This window comes from Carassius auratus, unplaced genomic scaffold, assembly GCF_003368295.1.
Source record: "Carassius auratus strain Wakin unplaced genomic scaffold, ASM336829v1 scaf_tig00031992, whole genome shotgun sequence".
Taxonomy (NCBI): domain Eukaryota; kingdom Metazoa; phylum Chordata; class Actinopteri; order Cypriniformes; family Cyprinidae; genus Carassius; species Carassius auratus.
In genome coordinates, this window is record NW_020525967.1 from 77,374 (window position 1) to 99,281 (window position 21,908).

General features: G+C 40.0%; 1 protein-coding gene and 1 long non-coding RNA gene across 2 annotated transcripts; both read left to right on the forward strand.

The window, feature by feature from the left end:
• LOC113080781 (uncharacterized) lies at nt 1-16,078 on the forward strand. The gene is made up of 3 exons (XM_026252839.1): nt 1-183; nt 14,912-15,238; nt 15,616-16,078. Exons 1-3 carry the CDS (start codon nt 135-137, stop codon nt 15,966-15,968), a joined length of 729 nt encoding a protein of 242 aa, XP_026108624.1. The 5' UTR covers nt 1-134; the 3' UTR covers nt 15,969-16,078.
• A 382-nt stretch (nt 16,079-16,460) lies between these two features.
• On the forward strand, nt 16,461-19,299 carry LOC113080783 (uncharacterized). Its single transcript, XR_003282025.1, has 4 exons — nt 16,461-16,525; nt 16,628-16,650; nt 17,337-17,447; nt 17,608-19,299. It is a non-coding gene; the product is annotated as an uncharacterized LOC113080783 (long non-coding RNA).
• Nucleotides 19,300-21,908: the final 2,609 nt, after the last annotated feature.

Below are 21,908 nucleotides of genomic sequence, written 5' to 3' on the forward strand. Positions count from 1 at the left end.
CAGAAGCTTTTTGGTCTACTTATTATTCTGTAGGGGCTGTCATAGGGTTCCCAATGCGCTGTGTTAATAAATACGGAGCTTTTATTTACATTTAATTTACTTTTTTTTTTTGTAAAGACGAAAGTCTGGTGAAAATGAGTCCTGGCGTTTTGTGGATGTTGGTGAATGTTTTTCTCGTGCTTGGTAAGACATGCATTTACGGGTCTCTTTTCTGTATTATTTTGTATTTCCATCGAATCACTTTCTACTCGACAGAAATTGATGTTGTTTTATGTAGCTGAGGAGTGAAGATGACATGTTGTTATAGTTTTAGACGCTTTTCCGAAAGAGGAACGGAGCAGGCAGCTATGAGTCACACTTATTAAACAAAGAGAGCTTTTTAATGAATCTTAGTTAATTTTTTAAATAATTGTGAGCATAATGTTCGCTGTTTTAACAATGCATGTCACCGTTTAATTTCAAAGTCTGTTTTCTGTCCCTACACCTCTCCTGTTATCATGGTTATGCTTGTTAGCACGATGGACTGGTTGAGGCGGGGCTTTCTGTGCGTTCATACCGCCGGTGTTACGGTTTAACTGGTTAACGTGTTATCTGGTGACCAACTTCCTGTTTAGGTGTCCGCTGCAGATGTGCTGGAACGACGGCAGCAGATTCGCCGATTCTGAAAGCACAAACTGACGTGATATTAAGTGTCTAATAAACGCAGACTTGCTCATTGCATGATTTTGATATTCTTGCAGAGATATCAAGTTATAGGTATGATCGCCCGTAGCGGCTGAAGTAAGTAGGATAAACAAAAAAATAAAATAAAGTAAATCTGTGTTTGCACGGGTTTCGAACACGCGCTAAAAGACAACGCGCCGCGTGACGACACTCACAAACCACCGAGCCACCGATCTTCACGTTAACAGCTCCAGATCTCTGGATTCAACACAGGACTCTCGGCGTCACATCTTGAAACTGGCTGAATCAAGGAACTGTGACCGTGTTAACTTGTGACCTCTGTTTGCAAGCAAAAATCAAATTTTACTGTTGCTATAAGTTAACAATTCCAGCCAAAGCGCTTCTAATGCTGCTAAATGATTTGATACCATCTGAAAATTACTCATCGTCAAAAATTACGAATCCCATTAATGTAAACATGCATAACAACAGCCCAAAGTTTAAGTAGCTTAGTTCCATTGGTTCATTGGCAAAACACATTCTTACAGTGGCAGGCTGCCCACATACACTTCTTGTTTTACAACATAAAAAATATATATATATATCACCTGTCATCTATCCAAGACAACATTTAAAGTGTTAATAAATGGCAACAACTTTTAGAGAGTGTCAAAAACACTAGTAAAAATCAGCATTTCGAAATGGATCCATATTTGATGGGACATTGTTCCCATGGAACCTCTCAGCCACAATGTCAAAATATGTAAATGACAAATTTCCAAAATCTTTCAATCAATGCTCCACAAGCTATTTTTCACCATCACAATCCCTTTTATTGTAAGATACAATGGGTTTACAGGTACAAGGAATTTATCTTGGTGTACTAGACATTTGTCAAAAATACAAAGAAAACAAAATGAATCAAAGAAATGTTAATGCTCAAATCAATCATGCTACAAAAGACACAGAAGTGGTTCATTTCACTGGTTCACAATCACTAAGCTCATTGGTCCATCACTAAATCAATGAACTGACTTTAGCTGGAAAATGACTGTTGTTCTCCGTTTTCCTGTTGACTCTGTAAAGCTGCTTTGACACAATCAGTATTGTATAAAGCACTATATAAACAAAGGTAAAAAACAAATTCATATAACACTTCTAGAGGACTTTTCACTGATTTACCACACACACACTTAAACACAAGCAGGACAAAATAAATCTTCCTCAATAGGAGGCTGACCAACACAGTTCCAGTGAAACCATAGGTCACATGTGATATTAATCTGTGAAGAATGCATGTTGCACTTTAAAGACAATGTGCCTGTATTAACTTGTTTATCATCTAATTTGTTTAATAAAGATTATGTGAAATATCATCTATTATATTATCTAAATGCTGCTGAAAACCCTGAATAAAAACAACACAGAACATTTTCAAGAGCTTTAATGGTTGTAACGGAAATGGCCATTTGGGTTCAATCAAACTTTGATGGTCTTTGCATGTAAGTCTGTAATGACAATTGTATGTACAGTCAATTGTGCTTTGTGTCTAGTTGATTTCAATTCAGATGCATACAATCACAACCATACAAGCAGAAAAATATGTTGCAAAGTTATTTAAACAAAGTAAATTACACTTTGCAGCAAAGTAGTGCAACCTATTATTATTAAATATTGTTCCTCAAAGTGAAATGATGCATTCTGTACATGTAGTTTTGCAGTTCATAGCCAAGAAGTGTATGTGGGCAGCCTGCCACTGTAAGAATGTGTTTTGCCAATGAACCAATGGAACTAAGCTACTTAAACTTTGGGCTGTTGTTATGCATGTTTACATTAATGGGATTCGTAATTTTTGACGATGAGTAATTTTCAGATGGTATCAAATCATTTAGCAGCATTAGAAGCGCTTTGGCTGGAATTGTTAACTTATAGCAACAGTAAAATTTGATTTTTGCTTGCAAACAGAGGTCACAAGTTAACACGGTCACAGTTCCTTGATTCAGCCAGTTTCAAGATGTGACGCCGAGAGTCCTGTGTTGAATCCAGAGATCTGGAGCTGTTAACGTGAAGATCGGTGGCTCGGTGGTTTGTGAGTGTTGTCCCGCGGCGCGTTGTCTTTTAGCGCGTGTTCGAAACCCGTGCAAACACAGATTTACTTTATTTTATTTTTTTGTTTATCCTACTTACTTCAGCCGCTACGGGCGATCATACCTATAACTTGTTATCTCTGCAAGAATATCAAAATCATGCAATGAGCAAGTCTGCGTTTATTAGACACTTAATATCATGTCAGTTTGTGCTTTCAGAATCGGCGAATCTGCTGCCGTCGTTCCAGCACATCTGCAGCGGAGACCTAAACAGGAAGTTGGTCACCAGATAACACGGTAACCAGTTAAACCGTAACACCGGCGTCGGGAGCGTCAAAAATCGCTCTGGCCGCCCTGCTCACAACGCTGCAGAAAGATTCGTGAGCGCTCTGACGTAGAGCGAATGCTTATCGTGTATTTAAAGCGGCCGCAAAGCAAACAAGCTTCTTGATCTTGTGCAGACTAACCACAATGAGAGTATAAGTTAACCTCATTAAATATTGTTGTGGACGAAGTATTAAGATCCTTTACCTAATAATGTATAAAACACTGTAAAAATACTCTGATGCAAGTAAAAGTCCTGCATTGAAAATGTTACTTAAGTAAATATAAAGTATGAACATTACTTAATGTACGTATAATCAAGGAATTAAAAAAAAACGGGGCCTACTGTAGCCTAGTATTATTTATTATATCATTAGATTATTAATCTTATATATTTACTGCACATCAGCAACTCACCAGAAACATGAACAATCTCAGACACCTTTGTCCACGTATCATTTTTTTTTTATGTCCCTGTACGCAAACAGGGACACATCATAGATTATTGCAAACCCGCCACAGCAATAATCAACCTTTTGTTTTGAGAACTAATGTGGTCGACTCGGAGCTGAGTTCCCTCTCGAGGCGGTAACTCAACATTACGTCAGCTAAGACGTATATGGGAACTCTTCCCTTCTCCACTTTCACTGAAATCTTATTGGCTAACGCCAGCTGGGGACAGCTGGCCAATTGACGCGTAGCATGCAAATACTGGCGGGTAAGCGTGCAGTATAAAATGCATGGGCGCGAAAATTACGTCAGAATCTCTTTCTTCACGCTAGAAGTCTTATCTAAGTCATCGTGGAAGTTGCAATAGAGGACTACTCACCCTGTTTTTCCTCTCCGCATCCGATGGCTGCTAATGCTAGATTCGGACCTTCAACAGTTCTGTGTGACCTGCTTGGGATTCTCACACGGACAACACTTGCGCCCACTGTACCGAAAGCTGCCAGTGCGCGCCCTCAGAGCCAGAGTGGCTCGGAGGACGGCGGGAATGAGGCCCACTGCCGCCAGCGAGCCGCTGGTGGGCCCTCCCCTGCCCGAAGACGAGTTTGACGTCGGCGTGGTGGACTATAGCTTCCGCGAACTTCGTCCTCTTCGGTGCTGGCGAAGAAAACGACTCCATGTCGCTTCGACGTCGAAAAAGGTTTGGGCCTCTCAGTGGGACCGCCCCGACCAAGAGGGCCCTGAGACCTCCAGGAGAAGCTCGTCAGGGTCTTCGGAAAGGTCGTCTCGGAGCTGAGTCTCGCTTGCAACGCACATGACGAACCTGTGATAGGTAACTAGACTCGTGGCTCCTCCAGTATGCAAGAGCTCGTGGTGAAATCGTGGGCTGCACCCCAATCGGCGCGCACCCACTCTGCTACGAAGGCCATATCACGCACGTGGACGGGACGGAAACCCTCCCCCCCCCCGTCTAGGAGACTGTTACCACACACCTGTGCTCGTCTCCCTCTGCTTTTGGTCCGGACCACAGTCTAGGAAGAGCGAGTGCAGCTTCTGCTCTTTGCCAGGGCAATACTCAAGGTGTTTCAGGCAAACGGCGGCACAGTAGCGCTGACGTCATCAGGATCGCGGCAACTGATCTCGCGCTGATTGCTATTAAGCGCTCTGCTCAGCTGTTTCACGGAGCTCATGGTCATCTTTACAGGCACCTATGGCTTCCCTAGCTGTCCTGAAAGACGCGGACCGTAGGCCGCTCCTAAACGTTCCAGTTGCTCCCTCCGGCCTCTTTGGTGACGTCATGGAGCTATTCTCAGAGACGCAGAAAGCGCGCCAAAGTATGAGCCATGTGATACCCCGTCGCTCACCCCAGTCTTCTTCTGCGAGATTCTTATGCACCGGGCCAGGCTCTGAAACCAGCTAAAATAACCCGCAGTGGCACCCCGCTCTGAACCGGACGCTCGTTTCTGCCGAAACCAGCAGTGGTAAGAGCCTGGAAGGTAACGCCAGGGTCAGTTTAGGACCCCGCGCCGCGAGAGAGCCAGCGCGCCATACGAGCCGTCTCCCTGACGGTGAAAGAGTGAGTGAGCGGGAGGCCCCGCCCCCAAGCGCCATGTTCATATGCATCTTGTCCCCCATTTCCTTCGGGCGACGATTGCTATGTCTGTTTGAATGCTGTTTGTGTGAGTTCCACAATAAAAGCAGGTATACAATCAGCGAAAGAGCTTTACTGCCTCTTACACTCATCTCTGTGTCACTCGCCCTGTCTCAGATCAGTGCAGAGCCACAACCCATGATTATACTGGCCTCGCGAGAGTGCCAACACCACATAAACACGGTGTCACCCTCAATGTTCAGATGCATCATGTCCCCCATGTTTCTTCGGGCGATGATTGCTATGTCTGTTTGAATGCTGTTTGTGTGAGTTCCACAATAAAAGCATGTTACAATCAACTAAAGAGCTTTACTTCCTCTTACACTCATCTCTGTGTCACTCGCCCTGTCTCAGAACAGTGCAGAGCCACAACCCATGATTACTAGCCTCGCGAGAGTGCCAACGCCACATAAACACGGTGTCACCCTCAATGTTCAAATGCATCATGTCCCCCATGTTTCTTCGTGCGACGATTGCTATGTCTGTTTGAATGCTGTTTGTGTGAGTTCCACAATAAAACAGGTATACAATCAGCGAAAGAACTTTACTGCCTCTTACACTCATCACTGTGTCACTCGCCCTGTCTCAGAACAGTGCAGAGCCACAACCCATGATTATACTGGCCTCGCGAGAGTGCCAACACCACATGAACACGGTGTCACCCTCAATGTTCAGATGCATCATGTCCCCCATGTTTCTTCGGGCGACGATTGCTATGTTTGAATGCTGTTTGTGTGAGTTCCACAATAAAAGCATGTTACAATCAACTAAAGAGCTTTACTTCCTCTTACACTCATCTCTGTGTCACTCGCCCTGTCTCAGAACAGTGCAGAGCCACAACCTATTATTATAATGGCCTCGCGAAGGAGCGAGAGTGCCAACACCACTAAGACACATGCATCATGTCCCCCACATCACTATGGGTGACGATTGCTATATGTGTTTAAATGATGTTTTTGTGAGTAAAAATTGTACTAAAGAAGCATATATACAAATTCTTGCACCCAACGTTGTGTCACTCGCCCTGTCTCAAACAGCGAAGAGCCACAGTCCATGATTATAATGGCCTCATTATGGCGCAAGAGTGTCACACCATTTAGCGACGCGCCCGCCCTCCCGCCAGTGCTTCCAGCCTCGCGGGGCCGAGGCCCTCATTAAAATAAGCCATCAGTGGCTGTAGACCTAACGCGTCGTCCGTGTCATCTCATGGACGGTAAGAGGGCTATCCCGGGCGTTTCACCGTGGATACTGGGAATAATTCACGACGGATATTCTCTCCAATTCAAACGCAGACCTCCCCGCTTCAATGGCGTGGTCCCGTCACTGACTTTGCCCCAAAACCGTCCTGTTCTGCAACAGGAAGTTCTCAGTCTGCTCGTGAGAGAGCGATAGAGCGAAATTTCCCCTCAGATCGAGCGGAATGCGCATGTTGAATTATCTGGACGATTGGCTGATTTTAGCCCACTCAAGAGATGTGCTATCAGTCACGTGGAAACAATGTTTCGCCGTTTGGATACGCTGGGACTGCGTGTGAATATGCAGAAGAGCGTGTTTTTACGAGTCGGACTGTAACATATCTGAGAATATGTTTGGACTCGATGGCGATGCGAGCCCATCTCTCTCTAGAGCATTTCATCGACTCTGCGCTGTTTCTGACTGGGCAGGTCGTTTGCACTGAGGGAATTTCAGAGGCTTCTGGGACTGATGGCGGCGGCTTCTTCAGTGTGCCATCTGGGTCTGCTACATTGCGGCCGCTACAGTTTTGGCTGTAACTCGAGTTCCGCCGAGGGCGTGGTCTTCGGTCCACAAGCACTTACGGTCATTCACAGTTGCGTCAGCACTCTGAGACCGTGGAACAGCCCGGTTATGTTCAGCCCAGGAGTTCTTTTCTCTACGAACGCGATCTAGGCCGGGGAGCAGTCCGTCTGGGCCTGTGGTCGGAGTCACAGAGAAGGTGACACAAAACCGTTTGGAATATGGAAGCGGTGTCCTAATATCCCTGCAAGCCTTTTGGTCGAAATTGGAGCGGAAACATGTACTGATTCAAACCGACAACACGTCTGTGGTCTCGTACATAAATCGCCAGGGCGGCGTGCGCTCCAGAGCTCTATTCAAACAGGCAGCGAGTTTCCTGTTGTGGGCGGACCGACACTTAATCTCCATAGGAGCGTCGCACATCCCCGGTACTTTGAACCGTGGAGTGAGCATGCTTTTGAGGAACGGGATTCCTTAAGGAGATGTTGGCTTCACCCAAGATCAGATCTAATGATTTGGGAGGGAGGAAGTGGATTGTTTGCCACGAGCGAGAACACGTTTGCTATCTCACTCCCCCCTGCTGGGAGATGCTCTGACATCGCGCTGGCCGGAAGCCAGGCTTACACGTTCCTTCCTGTGAAGATTCTGCCTGTGTTGTGCAAAATCAGGGAGGAGAAAGCTTCAGTTATACTCGTGGCCCCGAACTGGCCGAATCAGCCCTGGTTCGCGGACCTGAGAGAGTTACTGATGGCTCCCACATGGCGAATCCCCTTCAAGCAGGACCTGCTGTCTCAGGCGAATGGCACAATATAGCACCCCAGCCCCGAGCTGTGGAACCTTCATGTGTGGCCGCTGCGGGGACCCTAATGAGCGGGACTCTCTGCACTGACGAGTGCTAAACACACTTACTGAAACGCGAGCATCATCAAACATTCGCTGCTACTCGGAAGTGGTGAGTTTTCACAAAATGGTGCGAGAACATTTATATTGACCCGGGGACCTGTTCCGTGTCGGATGTTTTGCGCTTTCTACAGCACAGTTGGATAGCGGGAGTTTGAAACCATCCACGCTGAAGGTGTATGTGACCGCTATTGCCGCTTTCGTTCCCCGGTTACGGGTAAACGATCGGTAAGCACGCTCTGGTATTCAGTTTTCTCAGGGGAGCAAGTAGATAATCACTCTCCGGCCGAGACCGGGTTTCGTTTCGAAGTCACTCAATACACCGTTTTGTTTCCCTGCCCGCCTTATCTGTTGAGCCGTCAGCCTCGCGCGACGCTGATACTCAGAGCGCCGGGACCCTGTTAGGGTTTTACGGATGTATATGAATTGCTCGGCCGCCTTTCGTCAGTCGGACCAGCTGTTCGTGTGCTTGGTGGATGTAATAAGGGACGTGCTGTTTCTAAACAGAGACTTTCTCACTGGATCGTGGACGCTATCAAATGCCAGGGGAAGGATTACCCCCTCAACATCAGAGCTCATTCTGCGAGGACATTATAAATGCTTCCTGATGGGCCTGGTCTAGAGGTATGTCTGTCCAGTATTTATGTTTTGCTGCTGGCTGGTCTTCCCAGAACACAATCGCCAGGTTTAACAAGCTGGATGTTCCCTCTGTAGCGTCACATGTTTTTCGGTGAGTTAAGTTTTATTCATTAAAGCTGTTATAACCAGCTATACAGTAGTTACCATGGCTGCTAACTCTGTGTTATGGTTTAAATGGTTTATGCAGCAGTCACCGCAAACGCCGTCGACTCTGTTTAACTCTCATGCTTGAGTGCTTATTGCTTTGTGTCTGCCCTGATTAGTGCAGATTTCGATATATTGCTTGAAGTTATGCATATTTTGTTAGGGTCGGAGCAGATGTCTCATTGGCCTAGTTCCGCCTATCAGATGCAAGCGCTCTTAGCGACACGGCCATTGGCTAGAACTGTACTGCTTGTGTGAGGGTGATTGACTCCGTTCAGGGCTTATCTTCACTGCTCTCACGGCGGGATTTTATACAGTTCCCATATACGTCTTAGCTGACGTAATGTTGAGTTACCGCCTCGAGAGGGAACGTCTCCGGTTACTATCGTAACCTCGGTTCCCTGAGAGGCGGGAACGAGACATTACGTTAGCCGCCGTGGTCGCTGTTTGATCAGCTGTGCTAGCGTTCAGTCGTGATTCTGACGTAATTTTCGCGCCCATGCATTTTATACTGCACGCTTACCCGCCAGTATTTGCATGCTACGCGTCAATTGGCCAGCTGTCCCCAGCTGGCGTTAGCCAATAAGATTTCAGTGAAAGTGGAGAAGGGAAGAGTTCCCATATACGTCTTAGCTGACGTAATGTCTCGTTCCCGCCTCTCAGGGAACCGAGGTTACGATAGTAACCGGAGACGTTCTCTGGAATCCGCTCAAGCGGTGACTTCTACGTTCTGATTGGTTGCTGCCCAACCGCGTCATAGCTCATTACCATAAAGTTGCCCTGATTTCAACTCTCCTCGACGCTCTCAACGGCCAAGTCGCGCCGCGCCACTTTGACGCTCTCGACGCTGGCGGTGTGAACGCACAGTTAGCCAAGCGACGTTCCTGGAGAATCAGGGTATCTTCCGTCCATTCCAAATCCGTTTTCAATTAAAAAACAGAAAACGAAAGACTCAAGAGGATTCAAGTGAGAGAACATGAATTAAATAACGAGAAATGGAAAAATGGCTCGTTTATTCGTTATTCCATCTAGGTTAACAAACGGAAAATTAGTTTTTGACTTGATTTCTGATTTTGTCGTTTGGGGTTTAAAATCCGGTTTATGGCTTCAATATTTCATTCGCACTTGTGGGCGGAGCTGAAACGCTCCTTTCATCTGATTGGTCGAATCGCTCCGCCTTCAACTCGGTCTTACATTCTTTCAGAATAAGAGTCTTATGAGAGTAGTGTCTGAAACCACCGCTCACTGTTAATTAACATAATATTTGAGTCAGATGTTGCTGCGCACATAATTCGTGCTGCTGTGACTTGCAAGTCACCCCTTTAAATTATTTCTAGGTTATAGTATTGTATGAATATTGTCCCACTGTAAATACAGTGCAAATAGTTCTGTCTCCTTGGATAAAAGTGAAGTGGAAATAAAAATCAAAAATAGACTGAACAGTTCCATGTTAATATGTCTGTAACATTTACCACTCTCATCTTTTAAGTCAAAAGGCACTAGGTAGGTGTGTGTGTGACATTAAAAATTAATTGGGAAAATTAATATAGTTACATTTATTAAATAAATTAGTAGCCTAATATTAGTTTTATTACATACTAAATTGAATGATGTTTTTCTTTTAGTCTTCTTTGTTGGCCTTGAGAAAGCCAACATATATTTGAACATTATTATCATTTATTATGAGAGTAATTGACAACGACTAAAATTTTAATGTTTCACCAAATTTCCTTCTCAAAAAATCTTAGTGACTTTCATTATCTGAGCAATTAAGATCTTACACTTAATGTCCACTAGAGGGGGAGACAGGATTTCTATTTACGTAAAATGGCAAATAAATACATGAATTTCATGTGTACTACCATGAATATGCCATATCTGTGTACAAGAATAAACTTCACACTTCAAGTTGTACTTAAAACTTCCCATTCTGGCTTTTTCAACGTACCTCCAAATTTATTTTAAGATTTATTTTTTATTGACACTGGTTTATGCATTTAATGTTTGTCCATCTGGAACTTTTATTTTTCATGAGGTGTACATTTTAAGATGTACTCGGTGTTGATAAATCACATGTAATCTATAAAGACAAAATCTTCAGATAAGCATTTAGGCCACTGCCTTGAGGTCTCCATCCATTGGTCAAAACAGACCTCGCACCCCACCACACTCCTGCTAGCTGTCAACATTAACTGCGGCTGGTGCCAAATAAAAATTATTATGTATCCCTTGTGCATTGTTCAAATTCACTACCCTTTCATTATGTTCGGGATGAAAACATCCACTGAATTAAACTGCTATAAGCATTAGATTAAATCCCCCCCCCCCCTAATTTATTGTTGGTGGCTGTTTTTTTCACTGACTTCCATTATAATGACATTTTTGATTGCAAAGCCATGACACATAATCATGCATTCTTGATTGTTTGTGGTTTTCCCTGTTGGGAAGTTGTAAAATTTGTTAATATTTTACAGTTGATCACTAGGTGGGACCATAGATAGGCCTGCGCAAAAAAAGCTTAGTTTCTGACTTGTCAATCAATCAATCAATCAATCACCTTTATTTATATAGTGCTTTAAACAAAATGCATTGCGTCAAAGCACTGAACAACATTCATTTGGAAAACAGTGTCTCAATAATAATGCATAATAATGCAAAATTATAGTTAAAGGCAGTTCATCATTGAATTCAGTGATGCCATCTCTGTTCAGTTAAATAGTGTCTGTGCATTTATTTGCAATCAAGTCAACGATATCGCTGTAGATGAAGTGACCCCAACTAAGCAAGCCAGAGGCGACAGCGGCAAGGAACCAAAACTCCATCGGTGACAGAATGGAGAAAAAAACCTTGGGAGAAACCAGGCTCAGTTGGGGGTCAGTTCTCCTCTGACCAGACGAAACCAGTAGTTCAATTCCAGGCTGCAGCAAAGTCAGATTGTGCAGAAGAATCATCTGTTTGCTGTGGTCTTGTCCTGGTGCTCCTCTGAGACAAGGTCTTTACAGGGGATCTGTATCTGGGGCTCTAGTTGTCCTGGTCTCCGCTGTCTTTCAGGGCAGAAGAGGTCCTTTCTAGGTGCTGAGCCACCATCTGGTCTGGATACGTACTGGATCCGGGTGACTGCAGTGACCCTCTGATCTGGACACAGACTGGATTTGGTGGCCACGGTGACCTCGGAACAAAACTTGTATATGGAGTTATATGGAGTTCTGTTTTAATGGTCCCACCTAGTGATCAACTGTAAAAATAACAAATTTTACCTCTTCCCAACAGGGAAAACCACAAAAAATCAAGAATGCATGATTATGTGTCATGGCTTTGCAATCAAAAAGGTAATTATAATGGAAGTCAATGGTGTAAAAACAGCCACCAACAATAAATTAGGGGGGAAAAAAATTAATCTAATGCTTATAGGAGTTTAATTCAGTGGATGTTTTAATCCCAAACATAACGAAAGGGTAGTGAATTTGAACAATGCACAAGGGATACATAATAATTTTTATTTGGCACCAGCCGCAGTTAATGTTGACAGCTAGCAGGAGTGTGGTGGGGTGCGAGGTCTGTTTTGACCAATGGATGGAGACCTCAAGGCAGTGGCCTAAATGCTGATCTGAAGATTTTGTCTTTATAGATACAGTTTACATTGTACTTACTGAAGTACACCTCTGCATGCAGACACCCAACTGTACAAATTCATTTATAGATTTAAAACCCAGTCCTGAACCGGGAGAACCATGTTCTGCAGAGTTCAGTTCCAACACAATTGCTTGGACATTGCTACTGATCCTGAAGACCTTGCTTAGCTTAGGTGTGTTTATTTGGGGTAGCTAAACTTTGCAGGACACTGGCCATCCAAGAGGAGGACTGAGAGTCCTGACATTAGCACTTTACATTCAGTGCATGTGATTTATCAACACAGAGTACATCTTAAAATGTACACCTCATGAAAAATAAAAGTTCCAGATGGACAAACATTAAATGCATAAACCAGTGTGAATAACAAATAAATCTTAAAATAAATTTGGAGGTACGTTGAAAAAGCCAGAATGGGAAGTTTTAAGTACAACTTGAAGTGTGAAGTTTATTCTTGTACACAGATATGGCATATTCATGGTAGTACACATGAAATTCATGTATTTATCTGTCATTTAAACTTACATAAACAGAAATCCTGTCTCCCCCTCTAGTGGACCTTAAGTGTAAGACCTTCATTGCTCAGATAATGAAAGTCACTAGGATTTTTTTGAGAAGGACAAAGTCTGACCAGTTACAGCAACGAGTCAGACGAGTCTGAAGATCTGAGCTGAATTTGGTGAAACATTAAAATTTTAGTCGTTGTCAATTACTCTCATAATAAATGATAATAATGTTCAATATATGTCGGCTTTCTCAAGGCCAACAAAGAAGACTAAAAGAAAAACATCATTAAATTTAGTATGTAATAAAACTAATATTACAAATTTATTTCATAAATTGAACTATATTAATTTTCCCAATTAATTTTTAATGTCACACACACACCTACCTAGTGCCTTTAGACTTAAAAGACGAGAGTGGTAAATGTTACAGACATATTAACATGGAACTGTTCAGTCTGTTATTGATTTTTATTTCCACTTCACTTTTATCCAAGGAGACAGAACTATTTGCACTGTATTTACAGTGGGACAATATTCATACAATACTATAACCTAGAAATAATTTAAAGGGGTGACTTGCAAGTCGCAGCAACACGAATTATGTGTCCAGCTACATCTGGTTTCAGACATTAATCTTGTGAGACTCTTATTCTGAAAGACTGAGGAGACCGAGTTGAAGGCGGAGCGATTCGACCAATCAGATGAAAGGAGCGTTTCAGCTCCGCCCACAAGTGCGAATGAAATATTGAAGCCATAAACCGTTTTTTAATCCCCAAACGACAAAATCAGAAATCAAGTCAAAAACTCATTTTCCGTTTGTTAACCTAGATGGAATAACGAATAAACGAGCCATTTTTCCATTTCTCTTTATTTAATTCATGTTCTCTCACTTGAATCCTCTTGAGTCTTTCGTTTTCTGTTTTTTAATTGAAAACGGATTTGGAATGGACGGAAGATACCCTGATTCTGGAGGGAGTTTCACATTGCTTTATTTTCCCGTAACAGATAACAAAAGGTCTTGAAAATGACTCTTTATATACACAGGACTTAACATAAAGGTTAGGCGTTTTTTACTGCTTCAGTCTGGTTCAGATTTATCTAAATTAATTTCTTCAGACTTATGTGCCTCTAGAAGTTTGCGTTCTGCAAGTGAACATCACTTTATTGTTCATCTCAAAGAGGCACAAAATCATTTTCACAGACTTTTAAATGAACTGTTCCCTCCTGGTGGAATGATCTGCCCAACTCAATCCCAGCAGCTGAGTCCTCAGCCATCTTCAAGAATCGGCTAAAAACACATCTCTTCCATCTTTATTTGACCCTCTAACTCTAGCACTCTCTATTCTAATTCTGTTATTTATTTTAAAAATAATAATAATAATAAAAAAATAAATAAAACCAACACTAGCTTTTTTTAATCTTTTTTTGTTCTATTTGTTTTCTTTTTATTATACAATTAACAAACGCAAAAATACCTTTAACACTAGCTTGCTCTATTCTTTTATTTATTTATTATGTAGTTAAAAAAAAACTTGCTATGTGTACTGCATTAAGCTGACTGAGACTTGTTATAGCACTTGTTTATCATTGCTCTTTTATTGATTTTGATTGCGTCCAGTGTCCTTATTTGTAAGTCACTTTGGATAAAAGCGTCTGCTACATGACTAAATGTAAATGTTCGCAATCATTAAGAATATATAAGGAATTTTGCGACAGTCTGCTGGTCAAAACTTTAGATTCAACACAATCTTAGGTTAAACATGGAAATAAAACACCTTTTACAAACCTATTGCAAATGTTTTATTAGAAGAATAATCTATTAAATACTGTTTATAAATCATTAAATACCATATGCCTAAAAGAACTGAACAATGGGAGGAAACTGGTGTGGGGATACTGTTACCTGATTGGTCCTCATCTCTAAAGCCCAGCCCCAAACCTGATCAAAATCTCACCCCTCATACGAGAAGCAGGAGAGACATGAGAAGTCTAGTTTTGATCGTCTACTACACTTGTAAATTAATTCAGACTGGAAATATTTAAATATACAATCTTTTACAGACAGTGAGTGAAATATGTCTGAAACATGTTCACAGTGTTTAGGTGTTGTGTGATTTAGTCCCACTATCACAGATTGAATTAAATGTTCATTTGTTCTCCTCCAGGTGTGTCTGGTGTTGGTACAGGTGAAGAGTCAGTGTTTGTGAAGGAGGGAGATTCAGTCACTCTACACACTAATATTGAAGCAAATCAACAAGAAACGATGAGATGGTATTTTAATGGCAATCAAATCGCTATAATCAATGGAGAAAAGAGAGAAATCTGTTCAGAGGATGAGTGTAAAGAGAGATTCAGAGACAGACTGAAGCTGGATCATCAGACTGGATCTCTGACCATCAGAGACATCAGAATCACAGACTCTGGAGAATATAAACTAGTGATAATCAACACCGGCAGCGTCAGTGACAAGATCTTCAGTGTTTCTGTACATGGTGAGTCATTTCATGAATATTTAGAAACAGATTATAAATGTTTATTATAACAGTGACATTCAGAGCTCCTCTTTTATCATTAAACAGAACAGAATTATTTCCATTTCTAATCTCTGAAATCATCAATCGTCACATTTTCTTATCATCTGTTTATGTGCATCTGATTTTTGTTAATTATTGTGTTTTAGCTGTCCAGGATGTGTTCAATGTAAGCACAACGTATAGACAAATGTAGTATTTTAGTCAAAGTCTAGAAAGAGTATGTGAAGTACTTGTTTACGAGTACAAGTTTTTCTTATATTATGATTAATCGGTTATCTTGTTGAGTTTGTTTTCCCCCAAAAAGATCCTTCAGCAGCTGTTGGTTTGTGTTTCAGGTGTTTCTGCTGCTCAACGAGATGAAATGAAGAGAAAGTCAGTGAAGGAGAGAGAATCTGTTACTTTAGATCCTGGAGTAATAAAAAACCCAAATGATGTGATGAAGTGGTATTTTAAGGACTCTCTCATCGCTGAAATCACTGGAGATCAGAGGAAGATCTGTTCAGATGATGAGTGTAAAGAGAGATTCAGAGACAGACTGAAGCTGAACAATCAGACTGGATCTCTGACCATCATGAACATCACAAACACAGACTCTGGAGATTATACACTACAGATCATCATCATCAGCAGCAACTTCAGTATTAGCAGAATATCAACTGTATTAACGGTCATTGGTGAGTATAAATGAGTTATTCAGTGCCTTTGCCCTCTAACTTTAGAATATAGACCAAAAATATTGTCAAGTTAATGTTATTTTTAATTGTATAATAAATAATTTAGTTAATATAAATGTATGTAATATTAATGTGGCCTGTTCGAAAGTGAGCTGTGACTCAGTGTTAAAATATAATCTGTTTTGTATATTGTCTGTATCATCTTCACATGAAGTGAGAGTTTTGAAGCTGTAAGTCAGAGAGTCACTGAAACATGCTGCTGTTTCTAGCTGAGCTCACAATGCTGTGATGCTGCTTTAGCTGCTGTTCATTACAAAAACACCAGAAGGTGCCCTTTATCAGCTAAATCAATATCATACAACTGATGACCAAAGTAGAAAGATGTGAATATAAGTTAAAGATATTGTTAAATGCTGGATGTATAATCAGTCTCTCTCTATTAATAATGACTGTCTGTCTTTATCTGTTCTAGATTCAGGTCTGTCTCCAGCTGCTGGAGCAGGGATTGGTGTTCTTCTGTTGATCATCGCTGCTGCTGCTGCTGCTGCAGCTGTGTTTCTCTATCGGAAATGTGAGTAACACATACAGAATGGGATGTATGTGTGAAAATATATATTTTGTGTTGTTAATAATCAAAGTAATCAGTGTTTAATTATGTTTATTTTCCAAACAGACACACAGAACAATCGTGATCAGGTGAGATGCTATGAACACTGAATCTGTCTGCCTGAATAAATGAATAAATAACCACAGATTCAGATCTGTGAGAAACAGAAATCAGTACACAGAAACACCAACAATAACTGACTCTTTAAGACACTGCTGCTTTTGTACTGTTTTACTCCGAATGAAGAACAGTATTTCCTTTTTTAAGTATTGCTATTATAAAATAGTTTTTTTGTGAATTATTTATTTAACATGTTCTGACTTCACTTTAGTGTCCGGGTGTAACAGATGTTCATTGTGAATCTGTTGTTTCTTCTCCTTTATTTTTCATACAAAACTTCACCAGCGAGGCCATGAAAAAAAACAACAACATTCAGATATCTCCCCAAATAAACTAAATAACAATAATATAAAAACCACTTAGTACAACTTTATTCTGAGTCTTAATACAACTGTATTCTTAGTTTTAATACTCACCAACTCACCAATCTATTTTAATCACAATAATTCATACACCCTATGGCATGCAAATCTTTTCAGTACCAAAGATAACAGTACAGAAGATTCATTAAGAGAAACATTTAAGAAATGTTAAATATTTAGGAAAAGGAAACTACCGTGTATTCTGCAAACATCAGAAAGAAAGAAAAAACTGTATTTCTGTGAATCATTAGTCTTGTTTATTTCTTTGACTTCCTGTGAATGTTTTCTTACAGGGGAAAAAATTGCAAGTCTTGTCTCCTGATCAGAGTACATCTTTAGTTATACCTCCGGAGGTCAACGCTTCTTAATGGGACTTCTAATGGACATCATGTGACGCGTTAAAGGTAGATATTCAGTCTTTCACATCATCTGTCCATTACAGGTATTTTCTCCTTTCTGTCTCTCTTAGTTTTGTTCATGAAGCATGTTCAGCTGAGATGCATTTGTCCAGTCAGTGTGATTTGATTTGATTTCATGTAATATTTGTGTTCTTTGTGTTTGTAGAATAGTGTCACAGCCAGCGAGGGAGACTGGGAGTGTGAATCCAGTGGATATTATACTGTTACACATGTAAACCAGCGCTTGTAAGCATCATGGGCACATGGCTTTAGCTAATCAGCTTATTGTTTTTTTTTTTTTTACTTTTTTTTTAGCGCTGCTTTTGTTCCTTTATGCTGTGTATACACGTGTATACCGTGTATGCGCAATTTTATGCCCAGTTTTCACTCACATCAAGGAAGTTTTGTGGAGATCTCTGACAAAACCTGAAATCTGCAGCAGATAGGTGCTATTTTACATCAGTGAAGTTTTGTGGGGAGCGCTCACAAAACCTGAAATCTGTGGCAGATAGGTGCTAGAGTTCATGAGTGAAGTTCACATATTCTGAAATATCACAGATGTGATTTAAGAGAACCATTGTGTCGCAGATGCAAAATGAATTTTTAACAACCTATAGCAGGATAAAAACCTGGACCTGTCTGTGATTCAGTGTCTAGCAGTGTGAAATGTGTTTTAACTTGAAATGACATCAGTGGTGCCTTCTAGCCAATGAGAGAGCACGATACAGGACAAGGGAGAGTTCCAGTCTCACACCGGAGTCCAGCTCACGTGTGATCTTACATTTCATCATATCACTTCTTACTTATGGCTTTTCTGCATGAGATGAGGATTTGTGGAGGTTTCTTCCCAGTGAAATATTGTAATGTTACACCAGTCACCAACACATCATGTAGTGCAAAGCGCTGTTGTGTTGTGTAAAAGGGACAGTGATCTGACAGCTTAAATTGTGTAGTGTATGGATGGCACTATTCCCTTTTTCTACATGCAACCCTCAATGGACGCCTTGACAGTGTAATTGCCATTAGCTGGCTAGACATTTTTTTCATTTACTCACCAGTATTTTGTTTGTATACATTTGTGTGTGTGTGTGTGTATATATACATATATATATTTACTATTTTTTTTAACCATTTTTATATTCTGTGGTAAATTACATTAAGGCCATACTAATAGTTTTAGTAAAAATTTTAGGCCATGTAAATAGTTTTTATTACATTATATATTCGATATTTCATATCTTGAAAGGTGTTTTTTATGCACTTGAGTCAGATATATCAACTTTAGCATTACTTATACAAACCATACTTTCCAGATTTATCCCTATCAATATTTTGAAGTTTTTATTGAGGGAGTTTGTCCATATATCTTTCCCCCAGTACATTGTGGAAAGTATTTTTTTGTTTTTTTTGCACATTTATTTTTTGCAGTTGACTATTTCTGATTGATGAAGAGAAATCCAAAATCCCCTCTTATAAAAACCTTTAAAATGTCAATAAAATGAAACAATAATTTTTACGTTTTGAACCTGTTTGATACAGTGTTCAGTTTTCTGATTTCAAAATATAAGTAAATTGAAGCTTTTATACTTGAATGATGTGATATTTTAATATTTAAACAACAGTTTAGGAAAAAATGGTCTTGAAGTACTGTGATTGATCATCTGAAGAAATATTTTAATATTTTTACCCTGTTCACCTGTAGTGTCTTGCTTTAATTCATTTAATCCCACCAGTCACAATAGTGACCATGAAGAAAGTTTTCATTTATTAAGCTCTAAAACATGTTAGTGACTGGTGTTTTAGAGCATCTCCTGCACTATATTGATGTTGCACTACTGGTTGCACTTATATAACATTTTTTTTTTTTTTTATGTTACATTAAAGTCATTTTGAAATATGTTGATGTCTTTTTTCTCAGTCTTCCTATCAGTGTTGTTGTATAAGGGGTTTTATGCGTAAAAGTAACCCTAGAATCTGATCAAACAGAGTTTAAAGTAGCTGGGATGAGATATACACAAATTTTGATGACATCAGAAATGTTAATTCAGTATATATACCCCAATTTTGCACACACTTTTCGAAAAAATAAAAAGGATTAATTATTACTGATTATTGCAAAGGGTTACACATAATTTCAGTTATTTTCATTTCTGGGAAATATATATATATATATATTTTTTTTTTTTTTCTTTAAATTACTCTGTATAACTTGTAAAGACAAAAATATTCTTTACTGGAATCTGGGACTTTATCATAACTTGCATTTTTGAGTTATTATCAGAAATGCATTAAACCTCAACCTTTAGCAGTTCAGGATTCAGCCTTTGACCTTCAATCAAGATATGAATACAGCACCTGAACAACTAAGCTTTTTAATTCACGTTTTTATATTAGATAAAAGTAAATCAACACTATATGGCGCTTGTAGCACACAAACACACTGTAGATTATATCAGGAGCACACCATGCGAGATGCTGACCTTGTTATAGAATATTAGCAGTGTTATTATTACATTTTGTTATTAGTTATGGTAGTGTAGTGTGACTACAGCAAAACTGCTAATGTGGTATCAGTGGCTATCATAGGTTTACAGAAAGATCAACCCCCAACCAGAGAATCACTGATATTTTGAAACTGTTGTGACTTGATTAAGCTTTGTTTATTGAAAACATGTGGCTTTGGCAGTTTGATACATGCTCCAAACCAATTGTTTGAAACAAACAATTTACAAAAAGCAGTGCTTCGAAAGCATCAGTCGCTAATGCTCTATTGGATTGAGATCAGGTGACTGGAGGCCGTCTGACTATTGTGATCTCAGTGTAATGTTCAATAAACCAGTTTGAGATGATTTGAGCTTTGTGACATGGTAAGTTATCTTGCTAAAAGGAGCCATCACATGGCTATACTGTGGTCATGAAGGGATGGACATCATACTCAGGTATGTGGCATTTAAACGGTGTTCAGTTGGTACTAAGGGGCCCAAATTGTGCCAAGAATATATTCTCCTCACCATTACACCAACAGCAGCCTGAACCATGATACAAGGCAGGATAGATCCACACTGTAAAAACATTTGCCGTTAAATAACAGTAATTTTCTGGCAGCAGGGGCGCCAGTAAAGTACTGTTAATTTACAGCTCTTAACCATTAATTTACCACTCTTATTTTTTAACAGTATTTTACCATAAATTCTACCATGGAAATTAACTCCACTCCCACTGCTTCAAACAGTTCTAGTTTTTAAAACTAGCATTCCTACGATGTTAGTACTATGAACTTATTTCATTTGAGTCCACTGAGAAGGAATATTTCTTAATATAACGATGCAAACACTTAATGTGCAGTAATAAAGTAACTAAATACATTACTTTTACTCAAATCACTGCAGCTCATTGTCAGCTGTATTACACATGTATGTGCTGAAATACTCAACACAGAGATCATCACTGTATCAGCGACTCCACATTTACTGCCTTTATATAGAGCAGCAGAAAATCAGAATTTGTGGCTCATCATTGACTGAAGCACCGGCTCTACTCTACAGCACAATGGTGAACAACAAAACTACATTAAACTAAACGATCTCTCTTGTGCAAACACACATTAATACAGTCGAGTTCAGTATTTACTCTCATTATCAGTGTATGACTTTGCCTAATTTTTTTTCTATGGATGTTCACAATTATTTTAGTTAAATTAACTTTTTTTTCATTTGGTAAATCTGACGTTTACATTTTACAGTATATTACTGTTTTTCCTTGACTTAACGGCAACAAACTGTAGAAAAACACTTTTTTTTTGCTGGCAACCATTAATTTACGGCAAGAAACAGTAGAAAAACAGTTATTTACTGGCAGCAGGGGTGCCAGTAAATAACTGTTTTTCTACAGTTTGTTTCCTGTAAATTAATTACAGTTTATTACTGTTAAATTATGTTTCATGCTGTTTTTTCTTCATCTTAAATCTTTAACCCTTTAAACCCCACAAGAAAATCCTCAGTTTTAAATGAACACTTATAATGTGTGCACACTACAGAGTGCTTGAGTAACACTGAATTAGTGAAGTTAATGAGATAATTCGGTGATTAATTGATGATTGAGCATTAGTGATAAACACCTGCAGAATCACTGAAGGAAAGAGAAACACAAGAACTACAAATGACTTCAGCCACAGCCTTAGATGAAATCAACTGAATAAAAGAATACATCAAATCTCTCAAGATCTGATTAAACAACTACTAAAACAGCTTCACCAGATTCACATTACTAACCAGACTGACTTTATTTCTGTCAGATGTCTACAGAAGATCTTATTGAGAGTTAAATAGGTTTAGGTGTTTTTTTCACTACCATAATGGAGATCAGTGTTTACTTTAGTTGGGCTCTTGAACGTGACTTTTCAACAACTAAGGTTTTTTTTTTTTTTTTTTTTACATGCTGTAACAATGCGCCTTTGGAACCTGTTAT

Coding starts and splice junctions, on each gene's coding strand:
- LOC113080781 (XM_026252839.1), top strand. CDS start 135: ATGAGTCCTGGCGTTTTGTGGATGTTGGTGAATGTTTTTCTCGTGCTT. Junction 184..14,911: donor GAATGTTTTTCTCGTGCTTG/GTAAGACATGCA, acceptor GTTCTCCTCCAG/GTGTGTCTGGTGTTGGTACA. Junction 15,239..15,615: donor CTTCAGTGTTTCTGTACATG/GTGAGTCATTTC, acceptor TTTGTGTTTCAG/GTGTTTCTGCTGCTCAACGA.